The following is an 18,338-nucleotide window of genomic DNA, read 5'->3' as shown; positions in this document are numbered from 1 at the left end:
GGGGACTTCAATGTCCATCACCAAGAGTGGCTTGGTAGCACCACTACTGACTGAGCTGGCCGAGTACTAAAGGACAGACCTGCTAGACTGGATCTGCGGCAGGTGGTGAGGGAACCAACACGAGGGAAAATCATACTTGACCTTGTCCTCAGTAATCTGCCGGCCGCAGATGCTTCTGTCCATGATTGTATTGGTACGAGTGACCACCGCACAGTCCTTGTGGAGACGAAGTTCCGCCTTCCCATTGAGGATACCGTCCATTGTGTTGTGTGGCACTACCACCGTGCTAAATGGGATAGATTTCGAACAGATCTAGCAATGCAAAACTGGGCATCCATGAGGCGCTGGGGGCCATCAGCAGCAGCAGAATTGTACTCAACCACAATCTGTAACCTCATGGCCCAGCATATCCCCCACTCTACCATTGCCATCAAGCCAGGAGAACAACCTTGGTTCAATGAAGAGTGCAGGAGGGCATGCCAGGAGCAGCACCAGGCATACCTCAAAATGAGGTGTCAACCTGGTGAAGCCACAACCCAGGACTACTTGCATGCCAAACTGCATAAGCAGCATGCAATAAACAGAGCTAAGTGATCCCATAACCAACAGATGCTCTGCAGTCATGCCACATCCAGCCGTGAATGGTGGTGGACAATTAAACAACTAACTGGAAGAGGTCGCTCCACAAATATCCCCATCCTCAATGATGGGGGAGCCCAGCACATCAGTGCGAAAGATAAGGCAGAAGCATTTGCAGCAATCTTCAGCCAGAAGTGCCGAGTTGATGATCCATCTCGGCCCCTCCTGAAGTCCCCAGCATCACAGATGCCAGACTTCAGCCAATTGGATTCACTCCGCGTGATATCAAGAAACGAAAGAAGGCACTGGATACTGCAAAAGCTATGGGTCCTGACAATATTCCGGCAATAGTACTGAAGACCTGTGCTCCAGAACTTGCCGTGCCCCTAGCCAAGCTGTTCCAGTATAGCTACAACACTGGCATCTACCCGGCAATGTTGAAAATTGCCCAGGTATGTCCTGTACACAAAAAGCAGGACAAGTCCAACCCGGCCAATTACCGCCCCATCAGCTTACTCTCAATCATCAGTAAAGTGATGTAAGGTGTCATCAACAGTGCCATCAAGTGGCACTTGCTTGGCAATAACCTGCTCAGTGACGCTCAGTTTGGGTTCCGCCAGGGCCACTCAGCTGCTGACCTCATTACAGCCTTGGTTCAAACATGGACAAAAGAGCTGAACTCTAGAGGTGAGGTGAGAGTGACTGTCCTTGACATCAAGGCAGCATTTGACTGTGTATGGCATTAAGGAGCCCTGGCAAAACTGGAGTCAATGGGAATCGGGGGGAAAACTCTCTGCTGGTTGGAGTCATACCTAGCGCAAAGGGAAATGGTTGTGGTTGTTGGAGGCCAATCATCTGAGCTTCAGGACATCACTGCAGGAGTTCCTCAGGAAAGTGTCCTAGGCCCAACCATCTTTAGCTGCTTCATCAATGACCTTCCTTCAGTCATAAGGTCAGAAGTGGGGATGCTCGCTGATGATTGCACAATGTTCAGCACCATTCGTGACCCCTCACATACTGAAGCAGTCTGTGAAGAAATGCAGCAAGACCTGGACAATATCCAGGCTTGGGCTGCTAAGTGGCAAGTAACATTCGTGCCACACAAGTGCCAGGAAAAGACCATCTCCAACAAGAGAGAATCTAACCATCTCCCCTTGACATTCAATAGCATTACCATCGCTGAATCCCCCACTATCAACATCCTAGGGGCTACCACTGACCAGAGACTGAACTGGAGTAGCCATATAAATATCGTGGCTACAAGAGCAGGTCAGAGGCTAGGAATCCTGCGGTGAGTAACTCACCTCCTGACTCCCCAAAGCCTGTCCACCATCTACAAGGCACAAGTCAGGAGTGTGATGGAATACGCTCCACTTGCCTGGATGGGTGCAGCTCCAACAACACTCAAGAAGCTCGACACCATCCAGAACAAAGCAGCCCGCTTGACTGGCACACTATGCACAAACATTCACACCCTCCACCACAGACGCACAGTGGCAGCAGTGTGTACCATCTACAAGATGCACTGCAGTAACACACCAAGGCTCCTTAGACAGCACCTTCCAAACCTGCGACCTCTACCACCTCAAAGGACAAGAGCAGCAGATGCATGGGAACATCACCACCTGCAAGTTCCCCTCCAAGTCACACACCATCCTGACTTGGAACTATATCACCGTTCCTTCACTGTCGCTGGGTCAAAATCCTGGAACTCCCTTCCTAACAGCACTGTGGGTGTACCTACCCCACACGGACTGCAGCGGTTCAAGAAGGCAGCTCACCACCACCTTCTCAAGGGCAATTTGGAATGGGCAATAAATGCTGGCATAGCCAGAGATGCCCACATCCCATGAATGAATTAAAAAAAAAGAGCCTATAAAAATTAATTTAAAAGCAATTTCTCAAATTGGATGGTGTAATTCTTGTTCACATATTGAGTATTCAATTAAGTCAGCATAGTCATGTGAATACATATATTTCCGAATGCCTGCTCCTTTAAGAGCAAATTACCTTACACATCACTTTTTTTTTCCTGGTCCCCATACAATCCCATTTTCTCCAGAAATGGTAGAATGTAAAATAGGAACATTTTTGCCAAAAACTAAATCCTTCTCCTATTTTTAAAGCTGTTCTTATTTAGTTAAATTGGATATTCTAAAATATAAACTTATGACTTTTTTTTTTAAATAAAAAGGATCACCTTCTATACATACATTGTGGATAAGATAAATGGGGTAAGATTTTACCGACCCCCGGGTGGTGAGCTGGACGGGGGGGCGGGGGCGTGCGGGGGGGGGGGGGGAGGCAGTAAAATGCCAGCGAGCCACATCAGGAAATCAGGAGGCCTCCCCGTTACAATCCCGCAGCTGGACTATTTTATCAGCAGCAGGAACGGCAGCGCCTAGGATGCCCAAGGACCATAGGCAGGCAGCCAATTTAGCTCATTAAAGGATCAAATGAAGGTCATTTCCCCAGGCCACCAGCATTTTGCAGAGTGGCTTTCCACCGCTTGGGGAAGCCGCCAGCTGCATGGAGGAGGTCTCCCAGCAGTTTCCCTGGTGGGGCGGGGGGAGGGGGTCATCGCATCTGGAGGCTTCATGGCCTAATAGGTCCCCAGGTGGCAAAGGTCAACCCCATGGCCTTGATGCCACCACTGGAGGGTTTACCCACCGAATCGCCAGGGGCTGCCTGCCTGGCCAAGAAAAAGAATTTCTAACTCTCCTGCAAGGGTGCCTCAAAATAGAGATGCCCTCTTGTTCTCTGTTTACAGCAGAATATAGATAGATTGGAGAGTTGGGCAGAGAAATGGCAGATGGAGTTCAATCAGGGCAAATGCGAGGTGATGCATTTTGGAAGATCCAATTCAAGAGTGAACTATACAGTAAATGGAAAAGTCCTGGGGAAAATTGATGTCCAGAGAGATTTGGGTGTTCAGGTCCACTGTTCCCTGAAGGTGGCAACGCAGGTAAATAGAGTGGTCAAGAAGGCATACGGCACGCTTTCCTTCATCGGACGGGGTATTGAGTACAAGAGTTGGCAGGTCATGTTACAGTTGTATAGGACTTTGGTTCGGCCACATTTGGAATACTGCGTGCAGTTCTGGTCGCCACATTACCAAAAGGATGTGGATGCTTTGGAGAGGGTGCAGAGGAGGTTCACCAGGATGTTGCCTGGTATGGAGGGCACTAGCTATGAAGAGAGGTTGAGTAGATTAGGATTATTTTCATTAGAAAGACGGAGGTTGAGGGGGGACCTGATTGAGGTGTACAAAATCATGAGAGGTATAGACAGGGTGGATAGCAAGAGGCTTTTTCCCAGAGTGGGGGATTCAATTACTAGAGGACACAAGTTCAAAGTGAAAGGGGAAAAGTTTAGGGGGGATATGCGTGGAACGTTCTTTACGCAGAGGGTGGTGGGTGCCTGGAACGCGTTGCCAGCGGAGGTGGTAGATGCATGCACGATGGCGTCTTTTAGGATGTATCTAGACAGATACATGAATGGGCAGGAAGAAAAGAGATACAGACCCTTAGAAAATAGGCGACAGGTTTAGATAGAGGATCTGGATCGGCGCAGGCTTGGAGGGCCGAAGGGCCTGTTCCTGTGCTGTAATTTTCTTTGTTCTTTGTTTGTTCTCCTTGCAGCATCAGCAGTGGCCATCTCTTTTGGTGGCGCTGCTGAGGCTGCAGAGCTGTCGGCCCTCTGATTGGGCCAGCGGCGTGGAGAGTTTTGCTTCCATCCTTAATTGGATGGCGGGTCTGGAGGTGAACAATTAAAAGGCCGCCACCGGGAAGATTGCCGTCGTGGTCCTGTCGCTTGCCCATGTTGGCTCGGGACCCATATATGGCCCCGACATCGGGACTTACCTTCTTCCCAGAAAATCCTGGCCATGCAGTACAAAACTAAAGAACAAGAACTCAATATAGCCATAGTGAGTTTCCCCAAAACACAGCATTTATAAATCAGACTCTTGAGTAATGTGTTTCAGAATAAACCTGCCTGGTAAGGAGTCTTAGCAAAAAGCTAAATTGTATGAACTGATCCAATCATTCAATCACGTGTATTAAAGGTGTGAGAACTTTTTAATATACCTCCAGTTTCTACATCCATACAGTGAATGGTAAAGCCCATTTTAGATATGTGTGCAGCAGGGCAAAAACAATTTTTTGTTGTTCAGATGGGAGTCTAACTGCACATGTTTTGAGGACTCTTTTTAAACAAAAACATAAAATAAAGTGAAATTTTCATGAACATGTCTTTGCAATATTTATTGGGACTATTTACTTTCTATGTGAAGTATGGAAATGCACATAGCACAGTCATACTTAATCTACAAATGACATTTTGCATTTATAGTAGGATCAGTTCATTGTCAATAGGGGATAAAAGTGTCACAATTACTCTGACCCCTTTACGTCACCTGTATCTGAAATGACATTTCCTCATGCTCCAAACAGATTATAGCCCTGCACTAGACTCAGCAGATCAGTTCTTTTTTTCCCAGATAATGGAAATAGATGTTATTTTGAAAGATGTCCAGAAACATCACGAGACACAAAATTAAGGCAGGTGGGAGATATATAGAATATAAGCACATTTGCTTTATGAATTTTCTAGTACTTAAGAATTTTTATAACTATTTAATTGCTGGCTATCACATTCCTCATCAAGGTTTATACATGAGTAACAATGAACTTTGATACCTCCTTATCACTTAACAAAAGTTTTATTATTTATTGAGAAATCTAAGTGAAACACCATAGTTGAGTGCATTTCCAGAATTGAAAAGACCAAATGAAATGGCGAGGAAGCACCATGCTTGGGTTTTGAAGAGTAAATTGGAACTAGTTAAAGTTCTACGTCTTAAGTTCTGGGAATGAGTTAACAGTCTACCATGTTAGAAATACCCTTAACTTGAACAATATTACATGGATACTATCATTACCACAGATTTTCCAATTGATGGTGGGTATATCTTTGGACTGCTGTTCAAAACTACTTGGCGAGCTTGCTAAACCCAGTACGCATTATTTAGCATGTCTTAAAATTATTCCAGATAGTTGCTTTGCATGTCATTTAAAAATTACTGCTTAACCTCAAACCTGAGAAATTGCTCTGGCCTCTGAATTGATAAAAATGCACACTCAGTTGACGACTGAAACACTTTAAAATATATTTATCATCATTTTATAAGTAGATGCACAAAACATTCCATAAGTGACAGACCCAGCCTGTCGGGGAACTTGGGTGTTTCAAAAATATGACTAACCCCTTCCTCAAAAATGCATAACTGTCCAATAAATAAATCATTTTTACTCACTACCATTATAGTACCACACTCTCAAAGATAGCATCTGAATGATTGCAGTCTTTCCCTCTTGACATTTATGTTGTCAATTTGAGGATCACTTAGGGAAATGACTGAATACCCTAGGTATTGCAAATAACACCAAGATGATAACTGGAAGTTGCAATAATGCTGTGGGGCCTGATAGAAAATTGACATGGAATTATCTGAACAACTAAAGAGAATAGGGAAAGAGATGATAATTACAGGGCAGGGTGGGGGAAGGGGTTCGAATTGTCAATGGAATGAAGAGGGGGATCTTTCTAGAGAAGAAAATGAACTTGTGGAGCTAACGCAGTCCTCTTTCTAACAGTGTGGTACAACAGAAACTACATAAGCAAACTAGTATGTAGCACTGAGCCTGAGCAGCTGAAGTTTAACGGTAAAGGAGCAGTTACAGAGTATTTGTGTGCGTGTGCGCGTGTAGTATGTGTGCGTCTTGCATCCCATGAATTTCAGCCCTCCACTGATTGCATATCACCATGATCTGTTCGAAGAGCAGTTTCCCAAAGAGGTGATCTATGCACCGTAATCTGGCAATCAGCGCCAAACAAGGTAATTATTAATTTTAAAACCTGGTCAATGTATGCAAATTAACTATGTTTTATATTAGTCTTGATATGATGGTCAGTTTTTTTTAAAAAACTTTTCCTGCATTATTAAATTGCATTTGCTATTTTGGCACCGATATTAATGTTGTGGCATTTCACAGTATGAAATGCCATTTCCTGATCATCTGTCAAGCTGGCAGACTGCCATTTTCCCCCCATATTAAAGTGCTGTGATTTTTTTAAAATCTGAAAGACCCTATGCAAGTTGTTGTGGTCAAATTGCACTAGTCTCTGAAAAGTTTCCTATAAGGCCTGCCAGCATTGTCATGTGTTCTACTTAGCCCTTAACAAGCGCATTCAGAACGTTGGGGAGGGGGACAGTTTAGACTATTCCCAAAGGAACTGTCGTAGTTCTAACTTCCCAATTATAACCAACAACTTTGATAACTACTTTGGACTCCTATTAGCAAGCCAATTCATAATATAATTTACAAAAGACAGAGGATTGGTTGATGGACAGGAAGCAGAGAGCAGAAATAATCTGGGCATTTTCATGTTGGCAGGCTGTAACTAGTGCAGTGCCGCGAGGATCAGTGTTGGGGCCTCAGGTATTTACAATTTGTATTAATGACTTGGACAAAGAGACTGAGAGTAATGTATCCAGGTTTGCTGACGATACAAAGCTAGGTGGGAATGTAAGCTGTGAGTAAGATACAAAGAGGCTGCAAAGAGATATAGACAGCTTAAGTGAGTAGGCAACAAGGTGACAGATGGAGAAGAATGTGGGGAAGTGTGAGGTTATTCACTTTGATAGTAAGAATAGGAAAGCAGGAATTTTTTTTAAAGCGCAAAACTCTGAATGTTGATGTTCAGATGGACTTGGGTATACTTGTACAAGGAACACAAAGTTAGTAAGCAGGTATGCAATTAGGAAGACAAATGGCATATTGGCCTTTATTGCAAAGGACTGGAGTACAAGAACAAGGAAGTCTTGTTACAATTACACAGGGCTTTGATGAGGCCACACCTGGAGTACTGTGTGCAGTTTGGTCTCAATATTTATGGAAGGATATGCTTGCATTGGAGGAGGTACAGCAGAGGGTTACTAGATTGGTTCCTGGGATCAGAGTTGTTTTGTGATGAGAGGCTGAGGAAATTGGGCCTATACTCTCTGAAGTTTAGGAGAATTAGAGGTGACCTTATTGAAACACGCAAGATTCTGAAGGGGCTTGACAGGGTAGATATTGAGATGTTGTTTCCCAGGCTGGGGTCACAGTCTCAGGATAAGGGGTCGATCATTTAGGACTGAGATGAGGAGAAATTTCTTTACTCAGAGGGTGTGAATCTTTGGAATTGTCTACCCCAGAGGGTTGTGGATGCTCCATTGTTGAGTATATTTAAGGCTGAGATAGACAGATTTTTGGTCCCTCAGGAGATCAAGGGATATGAGGAGCAGGCAGGAAAGTGGAGTTAAAACAGAAGATCAGCCTTGATCATACTGAATGACAGAGCAAGCTCAAGGGGTTGTATGGTCTAGACCTGCTCCTATTTCTTCTGTTTTTATGTTCTGACAACTCCATCCTTAAGTTTTAACTTTTAGTCACCAGTGTGTCTTGTAAGGAACCTGCAATTTCTTATGGTTGTTTTTGATACATTCAAGCAAATGATTTCTATCTCTTGGTTAATGAAAACTATGAAAGCAATTATTTAAAAGCTTAGTTATATAGTTAGAATGCTCTACAGTATTGATATTCCTTTATGAAGGAGCATCAGCTTCACTGTTTCTTTTAAAAAAGCATACATATAACACCTTCAATTCGTTTCCTACTTTCAATCCATTAGTAATGAAGTAGTGGATAAAATGTAGCAACAACAGCTAAGTAGGCACTGTAGTATTAAAATACTTGGCGAATAGAATTTTAGGTTACTTTATTGACGAGCCTTCACCTTACCTGTACAGTTGAGATCTGAACTGGAGGAGCACTGGTAGGTGTGGCAGATCGTGATGTTAGTGCCCCTTGAGACTGAGCCTGCGACTGCATCTGTTGTAGAGCTTGCTGAGGAATCAGCATCAACTGTCCACTGTCACTACGCACAAGAACCATTCCTAGGCATAGAAAACAATACATGTAGAATTCCCATTCACTTAGATTCTTGTAAACAATATTTTCCTTCATTTTATGTCAGCATCAAAAAATAAGTTTACGAAATTTGTTGAACTGAACAAGACAATTATATTGGTACAATTCAGTTACGATGATATTAATCAAATGCTCTCCATCACCCCTCAAACAAGGCTCTGAAATAAAGGAACTATTGAACTGACACCAAGAAACTGCAGTGTTTGAAATGTGTATAAAACGGAACACTTGCATTTATATAACAGCTTTTATATTGTCAGGGCATCCCAAAGCACTTCACAGCCAATTAATTACTTCTGAAGCTGTTACTGTCGCTTTGTAGGCAAAGTTGGCAACCAATTTGTACAAGGCATAGTCCCACAAATAGCAAATGAGATAAATGATCAGCTGGTGGAAAGTTGGTCAGGACACTAAGCGAACTACCTGACGTTCTTCAAGAAACCTCCATGGTTTAATGTTTCATCTGAACATTGGCATCTCTAAGAATAAAGCAATCCTTCAGTACTGCATTGAATTGGCAGCCTGGATAATGTGTTCTAGTTTTGGATTGGAGTTTGAACATGCAAACTTCTAACCCATTGGTAGGAGTACTACCTCTGAGCGAAGGTGACTTGCATGCAGTGACAATTACACCAGATGCCATATCATATTTACTGATTGTACAAACTTGTATAAGAGCTGGAGAATGTTGCTCACCCAAGCATGATTTTAATGAGGCAACAGAATCCAGTTGTAGTGTATGAAAGGACCAGTGGAGCTGGATTTTGTTCATTTTTATTTATACGCAAGCCTCTGCACTCCAAAATTAATTGGAATATCTTGTAATATGGCACACAATGTGACAAAGCACTACATAAACACAAGTTTTTTTAAAGTTATTTTTCCTCTCTAATTTGTAGTTGAATTATACTTTACAGTCAAATATACATGGTTTGACAGTTATATAATTAGACCTTGAAGTGAATCTTCCACGTCTGAAATTTGTAGTTGGCTTTGTCTATTCAACAAAGATTCACATGATATGTCTTCAGTGCAATACTGAGGGAATACTACACTGCTGGAGGTGGCAATTTTCAGATGAGATGTTAAACCAAATCCCACCTGACCTATACAGATGGGCATAAAAGATCCCACAGCATTATGCAAAGAAGTGCAGGAGAGTTTTTCCACTACCCTGGTCAACATTTATCCTTCAATGAACACCATTAAAACAGTTCCTCTGTTATTTATCTCTTCGCTATTTGTTGGATCTTACTGTGGGCAAATTGGCTGCATTAAAACAGTGACTATACTTCAAAAAGATCAACTGAAAGAGAGAATTTGCTGGCTGTAACTAACATCTTTATACAGTTTTTCTCAGCAACATAGCCAAAGAGTCATAGGAATTCTATCACACAAAAAAGCCATTCAACCCATCACACTTGTGTGAGTACTTAGAGCATAAGAACTCCACTTTCCTGCCCGTTCATCATAACCCTTCAACCAATTTCTAATTAAAAATCTGTCTATCTCCTCCTTAAATTTACCCAATGTCCCAGCATCCACCGCACTCTGGGGTAGTGAATTCCACAGATTCAAGACCCTTTGAGAGAAGTAATTTCTCCTCATCTCTGTTTTAAATCTGCTACCCCTTATCCTAAAACTATGACCTAGGTTGCCCCACAAGAAGAAACATCCTCTCTATGTCTACTTTGTCAACCCCCTTAATCATCTTATATACCTCAATTAGATCTCCTCTCATTCTTCTGAACTCCAGAGAGTAAAAGCCTAAACTGCTCAATCTCTCTTCATCTCTGGAATCAATCTAGTGAACCTCCTCTGAACTGCCTCCAATGCAACTATATCCTTTTTCAAGTAAAGGGACCAAAACTGTACACAATACTCCAGGTGCAGTCTCACTAATGCCTTGTACAGTTGCAGCAACACTTCCCTACTTTTATACTCTATTCCTTTAGCAATAAATGCCAAAATTCCATTTGCCTTCCTTATCACCTGCTGTACCTGCAAACTAGTTTTCTGCGATTCATGCACGAGGACACCCAGATCCCTCTGCATCGAAGCACTCTGAAGTTTCTCTCCATTTAGATAATTTGCCTTTCTATTCTTCCGACCAAAATGGATAACCTCACACTTATCCACGTTAAAATCCATCTGCCAAATTTAGGCCCATTTACCTAATCTATCCATATTCATTTGTAGATTTCTTATTTCTTTATTGCAACTTACTGTCCTACCTACTTTAGTGTCATCTTCAAATTCAGCTATAGTACCTTCTATCCCTGCATCCAAGTCATTTATATAGATTGTAAATAGTTGAGGCCCGAGGACCGAACCCTGTGGCACCCCACTAGTTACATCTTGCCAACCAGAAAAAGACCCATTTATCCCGACTCTCTGTTTTCTGTTGGTTAGCCAATCCTCTATCCAAGCTAATAAATTGCCCCTAACCCCATGTGAACTTACCTTGTGTATTAACCTTTTGTGCGTCACCTTATCAAATGCCTTCTGGAAGTCCAGATAAACTACATCTACAGGATCACCATTATCCACTTTGTTTGTTACATCTTCGAAGAACTCTAGTCAACATGATTTACCCTTCATAAAACCATGCTGACACTGACGGATTGCGTTTTGACTTTCTAAATGTCCTGTTATTACTTCCTTAATAATGGATTCAAACGATTTCCCAACGACAGATGTTAAACTAACTGGTCTATAGTTTCCTACTTTCTGCCTCCCTCTCTTTTTGAATAAGGGCGTTAGATTAGCTTTTTTCCAATCCACTGGAACCTTTCCCGTATCCAGAGAATTTTGGAATATTATAACCAATGGATCCACTATCTCCACTGCCACTTCCTTTAAGACCCTAGGATGTAGGCCATCAGGCCCTGGGGACTTGTCTGCCTTCAACCCCAATAGTTTGCTCAGTATTTTTTCCCTAGTGATGATGATTGTTCTAAGTTCCTCCCTTTCTATAACCTCTGTATTACCTGGTACTATTGGGATGGTACTAGTGTCCTCCACCGTGAAAACGGAAGCAAAATACTGATTTAGTGCCTCTGCCATTTCTGTGTTCCCTTCTACTAACTCCCCAGTCTCATCCTCCAATGGACCAACATTCACTTTAGCTACTTTCTTCCCTTTTATATACTTATAGAAGCTTTTGCTATCCGTTTTTATATTTTGCGCTTGCTTTCGTTCATTATTTACCTTTGCTCTTTTATTACTTTTTTAGTAACCCTTTGTTGATCTTTAAAAGTTTCCCTTGAACCAATTTACTGTCCTTTCCTTGTAACTTTTTATCTCCTTTTCAAATCTTTATCCAATTCTTCTTTACATTTGCTTTGATAACCCCTTGTGGTAAAGCAATCCATGCTCCAATAGTCTTGGGCTGAATTTAGTGAGCCCGTCACGGGTCCCAGCATGGGACCTGGAAGTGTACATCTTCCCCGCTAGTCACGTGGGTGGCCAGCCCACTGCATCATGCAGCAGGCGGCCACTTTGCATAATGGAGGCATGGGGCCGAGCCAATCATGCGGCAGGGGTAGAACGCGAGACACTGAATACGGCAGCGGACTACTGCGGAGCAGGTGCTGGCGCCATATTTAAAGGCCTGCCCACCCTCCTTGCATTGCTTCCTTACACTCATTTTCTGCCACATCTTCATAACAGAGACCTGTGTTGCACTGACTCTGGACCCCCCACCCCGCCGAGGCAGATGCCACAGGATGGCAGAGGCAAGGCACAGGGTGGCCCCACGGTTTTGTGATGGCTCCCTCCAGATACTTCTCCAGGCTACAAGAGAAAGGTGGGAGGTCCTCTTCCCCAGCGATTACAAGAAGAGGTCCTCCTGCCTGACCAAACAAGCCTGGATGGAGATCACAGAGGAGATCAGCAGCCATGGGGTCACCCTGCCCGGACATGGGTACAGCGTCACATGAGGGTCAATGACCTCCTTCGTCTGTCAAGGTGAGTGCTCCACACCTCTCTCCTTTTTAGTGATTGCAAGCAACTAACAGGAGGAAGTGGGACATGGGGAGGGAGGCACTACAATGGTGCTGGCAGAGGAGTTAGGCATCACCTCATCCAAACAGATGCATGGCTACACCTTGGCCACCAACGACCTTCTTTCAGAACTCATCCCCATTAACTCCCCTGAGAGCGGACAGGATCATGAGCTATATAGGATACCCCAGTAGCGGACAAGGGGCTGACACTAGCAGAACAGTCATGTTGATCTCACTGTGAAGTTTGACTATCTCGCTCTTTCCACTTGCAGGACAAAAGGGCACAAACAGGAGGCATCCCAGATCTTCGGCCTCTCTCCACAGCAGAGAAAGAGGAATTAAAATTGGCCAGGACCCAGGGCCACTCCATATCAGATGGAGAGACTGGAATCTCTGCGCAAGAGAGTGAGGATTAGCTTCCATTGACATACAGTTCACCTCTGGAGACCCACAACATGTATGGTTGGCATGACGAGATCTACACAAACTAACCCACACGTTTGTGTTCTCTCATGTAGGCTGGCATCTGTAGGAAACTCAACCAGAATGGGGACAGCTGTCCACCTCTGAAGAGGAGAAACACTCAGAGGTTGCAACATCCCATGACTCCTCTGCACCTTCCACCAGCACAGATACTTTCACATCGGTGGGTTTCCGCTTGGCTTGAGAATCGCGGTCACAAGCTGGTGAGAGCATCGCACACGCGCCTGAGCAGCTGGCAGAGGCTGAGACAGCCAAGGCCTCTGACAGTCAGAGGACTGTGGGTGGCCAGGCCCATGCTCAGCCTGATGACAAGCCCCCGGTGTGGGCATGCTGTAGTTGCAGAGAGAGGTAAGGCAACATATGGAGAGATGCCAGAGGCCATGCGCAAGCATGAGTTGACGATGGAGGAGTCCATCCATGCTATAAATGTTGCCATGGCTCGGGCATGTGAGTGCATGGCTTCCTCCATTGAGAGGGTGGTGATACTCAGAGAGCCAGATTCCACAAATGTACAGAGAGCTGCACACCATCGCTTGAGCCATGAGTTGTACGCAGTAGTGGAAACGCAAGAGAAGGATGGGGGGCCTGTAGCAGAGGCTAACCTCCACAGCTGGAGGCTCCCCTCAGGGCACTCAGAGTGTGGCCACCAGCTCCTCAGCCCTTCTGCCAGTAAGTCTACCTCCAGCCGCGACACCTGAGGAAACCCTCAGGCAGCAGGTGCCCTCCAGACCTCAGCCAGCCAAAGGAGGGCCACTGAAGTCATCACAGACCAAGGGACAGCATGATCAGCAGCCTGCCTCCAGCCCAGCTGCTAGCAATGAGTTCACACCTTGTAGAAGCACTCGTCAACCTATAAAGAAAACTACCTTCAGACTGCGGCACAGTGGTTAGCACCGCAGCCTCACAGCTCCAGCGACCCAGGTTCAATTCTGGATACTGCCTGTGTGGAGTTTGCAAGTTCTCCCTGTGTCTGCGTGGGTTTTCTCCGGGTGCTTCGGTTTCCTCCCACATGCCAAAGACTTGCAGGTTGATAGGTAAATTGGCCATTATAAATTGCCCCTAGTATAGGTAGGTGGTAGGGAAATATAGGGACAGGTGGGGATGTGGTAGGAATATGGAATTAGTATAGGATTAGTATAAATGGGTGGTTGATGGTTGGCACAGACTCGGTGGGCCGAAGGGCCTGTTTCAGTGCTGTATCTCTAAACTAAACCCTTTGGGGGGTGGGGGGGTGGCAGTGGTAACGGATGTTTGAAATTTGACATGTGCTGCATCATATACAGTTCCTTTGTTTAGCTATTAACCTACATTGAGTAAAAGTTATTATGCTATCATGCATTAATTGTGAGCTGCTAACTTCCCCCTTCCCCCTTAGTAGAATGTCAATGTACACACAGCCCTTGTTTGAATATGATCTCCCATAGGCACTAGTGCGTAGTTCAGCTGGGCGCTAGGCACCGAACACAAATAGAAAGGAGGCGACAGACTGCATGCATTGAGGTTAGTCTTCATTGTTTCTTCTGAGTGGCTATCAGGGTGACTGGAAGTGGTTAAATACGAGACTGTCTCTTGCGTTCTTGGCCCGTCGCTCAATCTGCCTGGCCTCTGGTGCAAGGGCTTCAAATTCCAGTGCTGCTTGCTCATCTCCTTCCTATGTGTCGTCCTCGTCAGTGGAGGAATGTCGCTCTGTCATGTCATCATCATGCAAGGCCTCCCCCGTCTGCAGTGCTAGATTGTGCAAAGAACAGCAGATCACAAGGATACACAAAACCTTTGCTGGGCATACTGCAGGGCTCCACCAGATCGATCTAAGCGACGGAATCTCATTTTCAGCAGCTCAATGGCCTACTCAATGGTCGTTTGGGTGGACCCGTGAAGCATAGAAAGTTTACAGCACAGAAAGAGGCCAATTGGCCCATCATATCTGTCTGGCTGAAAAACGAGCCACCCAGCCTAATTCCACCTTCCAGCATTTAGTCCGTAGCCCTGCAGGTTACAGCACTTGACATGCATATCCAGGCACCTTTTAAATGAGTTGAGGGTTTCTGCCTCTACTATCCTTTTGGGCAGTGAGTTCCAGACCCCCACCACCCTTTGGTGAAAAATATTTTCCTCATCTCCCCTCTAATCTTTCTACCAATCACTTTAAATCTATGCCCCCTTGTCACTGACCTCTCTGCTAAGGTAAATAAGCCCTTCACATCCACTCTATCAAAGCCCCTCACAATTTTGTACATTTCAATCAAATCTCCCCTCAGCCTTCTCTGTTCCAAGGAGAACAACCCCAGCCTATCCAATCTTTCCTCATAGCTGCATTTTTCCAGTCCTGGTAACATCCTCGTAAATCTCCTCTGTACCCTCTCTAGTGCAATTACATCCTTTCTGTAATGAGGTGACCAGAACTGCACATAGTAGTCAAGTTGTGACCTAACCAATGATTTATAATACAGTTCCAGCATAAACTCCCTGCTCTTATATTCTATACCTTGGCTAATAAAGGAAAGGTTTCCATATGCCTTCTTAATCACCTTATTGGCCAGTCCTGCTCCCTTCAGGGATCTAAGGACATTCACTCCAAGGTCCCTCACTTTCTCTACACTTCTCAGTATTCTCCCATTAATCGTGTATTCCTTTGCCTTGATTGACCTCCCCGAATGCATCATCTCACACTACTCCGGGTTGAATTCCATTTGCCACTTTTCTGCCCACCTGACCAGTCCATTGATATTTTCCTGCAGCTACAGCTATTCTCCTCATTATCAACCACACGGCCAATTTTTGTCTCGTCTACAAACTTCTTGAGCATGCCCTCTACATTTACCACAAAATATATACCATAAAAAGCAGGGGACCCAGTACTGAGCCCTGCGGAATGGCACTGGAAACAGCCCTCCAGCCGCAAAAACACCGGTCAACAATTACCCTTTGTTTCCTGCCGCTGAGCCAATTTTATATCCACCCTGCTACATTTCCCCGGATCCGTGGCAAGTGCTGTACTTCTCTTCCACTGCATTGTGAGGGTTCCTCACAGGCATGAGTTGCCAAGGCTTCAATGGGTAGCCCTTGGCCCCGAGGATCCATCCCAGAAGGCGAGCAGGGGACCTGAAAAGCTGTGCCACCTGGGACTGTTGAAGTATGGAGGCATCGTGGCTGCTTCCCAGGAAGTGGGCACACATCTGCAGGAAATGCTTTCAGTGGTCGCAGACATGCGTACAATCTATCACACCTTGCACCTGGGAAAAATCCAGCAATGGCCCCGATTCTAATGGCCCTCTCAGCCTGACTGTCAGGACTGTTCGATAGCGCACAAAGTCGCTGGCCCTCTTGAACAGGGCATTAGTTACCTCCTTGATGAAGCAGTGGACTGCTGTATGGGAGACCCCACACACGTTCTCAGTGGATCCTTGAAATTATCCAGATGCGTAAAAGTTTAGTGTCACGGTGATCTTCAGGGCCACTGGCATAGGGTGACCTCCAAATCCCAGAGGTTGCAACTCATCCTACAGCAGAGCACTTAGGTCAGTGACAGACTCCCTGGAGAGGCGTAGTCTTCGTTGACAATGCCAGTCGGACATGTAGAGGTTGCTGATTCGAGACCAGTACACACGCAGGCGCAAGTGCACCCTTCTTGGCATGGCCAGCTGCTGCTGTTCTCATCATGGAGCTTCACAGACAGACGCAGCTGCTTCTTGACAACACACCATGGGGGTCCAAAAAGACAGGGTGTATTAGACCTTTGCCACGTGACCAGAGAGCCTACAGAGTGCTGTTCATGCAGAGGTGACCCTGCCCTGGCAGCTGAGCTTTTGCTACTTCTCCTGGCCGACCCTCTCATCCAGCAGTATGGGCAACCAAACATCTCAGCCAACAGTTTGGTCATCCAATACAGCCACCCAAACCTCCCCGTTGCAGACCACCCAAGACCCTGCTCAGTCGGCACTCCCACCCGAGACCCTGCTCACCTGGCACTCCCATCCGAGACCCTCCTCAACCAGCACTCCCACCCGAGACCCTGCTCAGCCGGCACTCCCACCCGAGACTCCCACCCACCCCCCTTGCAGAGCACCCGAGACCATGACCCCCACCTTGCAGATCACCCGAGCCCCAAAACACTTGCAGAGCACCTGAGAACCTGAATACCCTTGCAGAGCGCACAGCACTGTAGTCGATAATGGCCTCACCACCCTCCCCCTTCCCCTCTGCAGTACTGGACAGGGCTGTCTACCCATCTTGGCACTGAGGCCTCGCTTCGGTGCCACCAGCTTTTAACAGCCAGGAACCCGAGCATGAGAGGGCTGCCTGCCGTCCACTTAAACCCAAGCCTCGCCCCCCCCACCCCCGCCCCAAACGCTGGATCGCAATGAACTAAATGCAAATGTATTAAAAGTGATCTACAATTTAAATTACATTTCCGTCATGTCAGGGTGGCGATGCCACCTTGGTGCTTTCCCAGCACTGACTAAATCCAGAACTGACGTCCCAATGCAGATTTCCAGGCAGAGACCTTCCGACATAATTCTCCGTCACCCTCACACGACCCACTCCAAATAGCTGCACTAAATTCAGCCCCGTGTATGAAAAACCTTCTTCCAACTTCAACCTTAATTCTTCCAATAATAATCCTACACAACAAATGCATGGAAATTATATGTATTCTGATTGAAAGGCCCCTCATTTTGACCCTGCTCCAAATGTTGCAATTTTGTTTTTATCCTTGTGTCTCAATTTCAGTGCATGAATGTAGTACCGCATAGGTATCAGTGCAAGTGGCTTTAAGCCTCTGAAATCCAACCTATATTTTTGAAGCAATTCTGCAACGTGCTGGAAATGTGTTTTGCCCCACACCCCACTGTAGCGTGAAATTCAGAGTACCGGTGAAAGCCACTGTTTCAAAGTCATAATTAGAAACTTAATGGACCGGATTTTGTTCTTAGTAGTGCTCGATATTCACCTCTCTGACAGCAGTCCAGAGACTGCTCACGGGCTTGTCAGTGGAAATTCTCTAATCCAGTGCCTTATCCAGCACGGTGCCCTCTTTAGGGTATCTGTGGATTCTGAACAGGGCAAACAACAGCAAGGCTCCTCCACCATTCAAACTGAAGTATCCCCAATGAAACACACAGAGTCCAATCCAGGAAGTATAAAGCACAAAATACAAATTAGATTTAAAATGATGTACAGAAAGTGAAATAAAGATTGGGAAATACAAATGGGTTAAGGGAGAGAATTAAGA

At 45.3% G+C, this 18,338-nt stretch overlaps 1 protein-coding gene across 2 annotated transcripts in view; it reads right to left on the bottom strand.

Annotated features, from left to right (window-relative positions):
* taf4a (TAF4A RNA polymerase II, TATA box binding protein (TBP)-associated factor) overlaps positions 1-18,338 on the bottom strand; it is a 78,645-nt gene that overhangs the window by 30,528 nt on the left and 29,779 nt on the right. For both annotated transcript variants that reach the window (XR_010976582.1, XM_068048462.1), the window contains exon 2: positions 8,427-8,581. Coding sequence is in view for 1 of the 2 variants with exons in the window: in XM_068048462.1 (XP_067904563.1) it covers positions 8,427-8,581 (155 nt within the window). In the remaining variant the exon portion in view is untranslated. The remainder of the gene's footprint in view (positions 1-8,426; positions 8,582-18,338) is intronic.

This window comes from Heterodontus francisci, chromosome 16 (assembly GCF_036365525.1).
Source record: "Heterodontus francisci isolate sHetFra1 chromosome 16, sHetFra1.hap1, whole genome shotgun sequence".
Lineage (NCBI taxonomy): Eukaryota > Metazoa > Chordata > Chondrichthyes > Heterodontiformes > Heterodontidae > Heterodontus > Heterodontus francisci.
The sequence above is the reverse complement of the archived record's forward strand: the minus strand, read 5'-3'. Positions and strand labels throughout refer to the sequence as shown.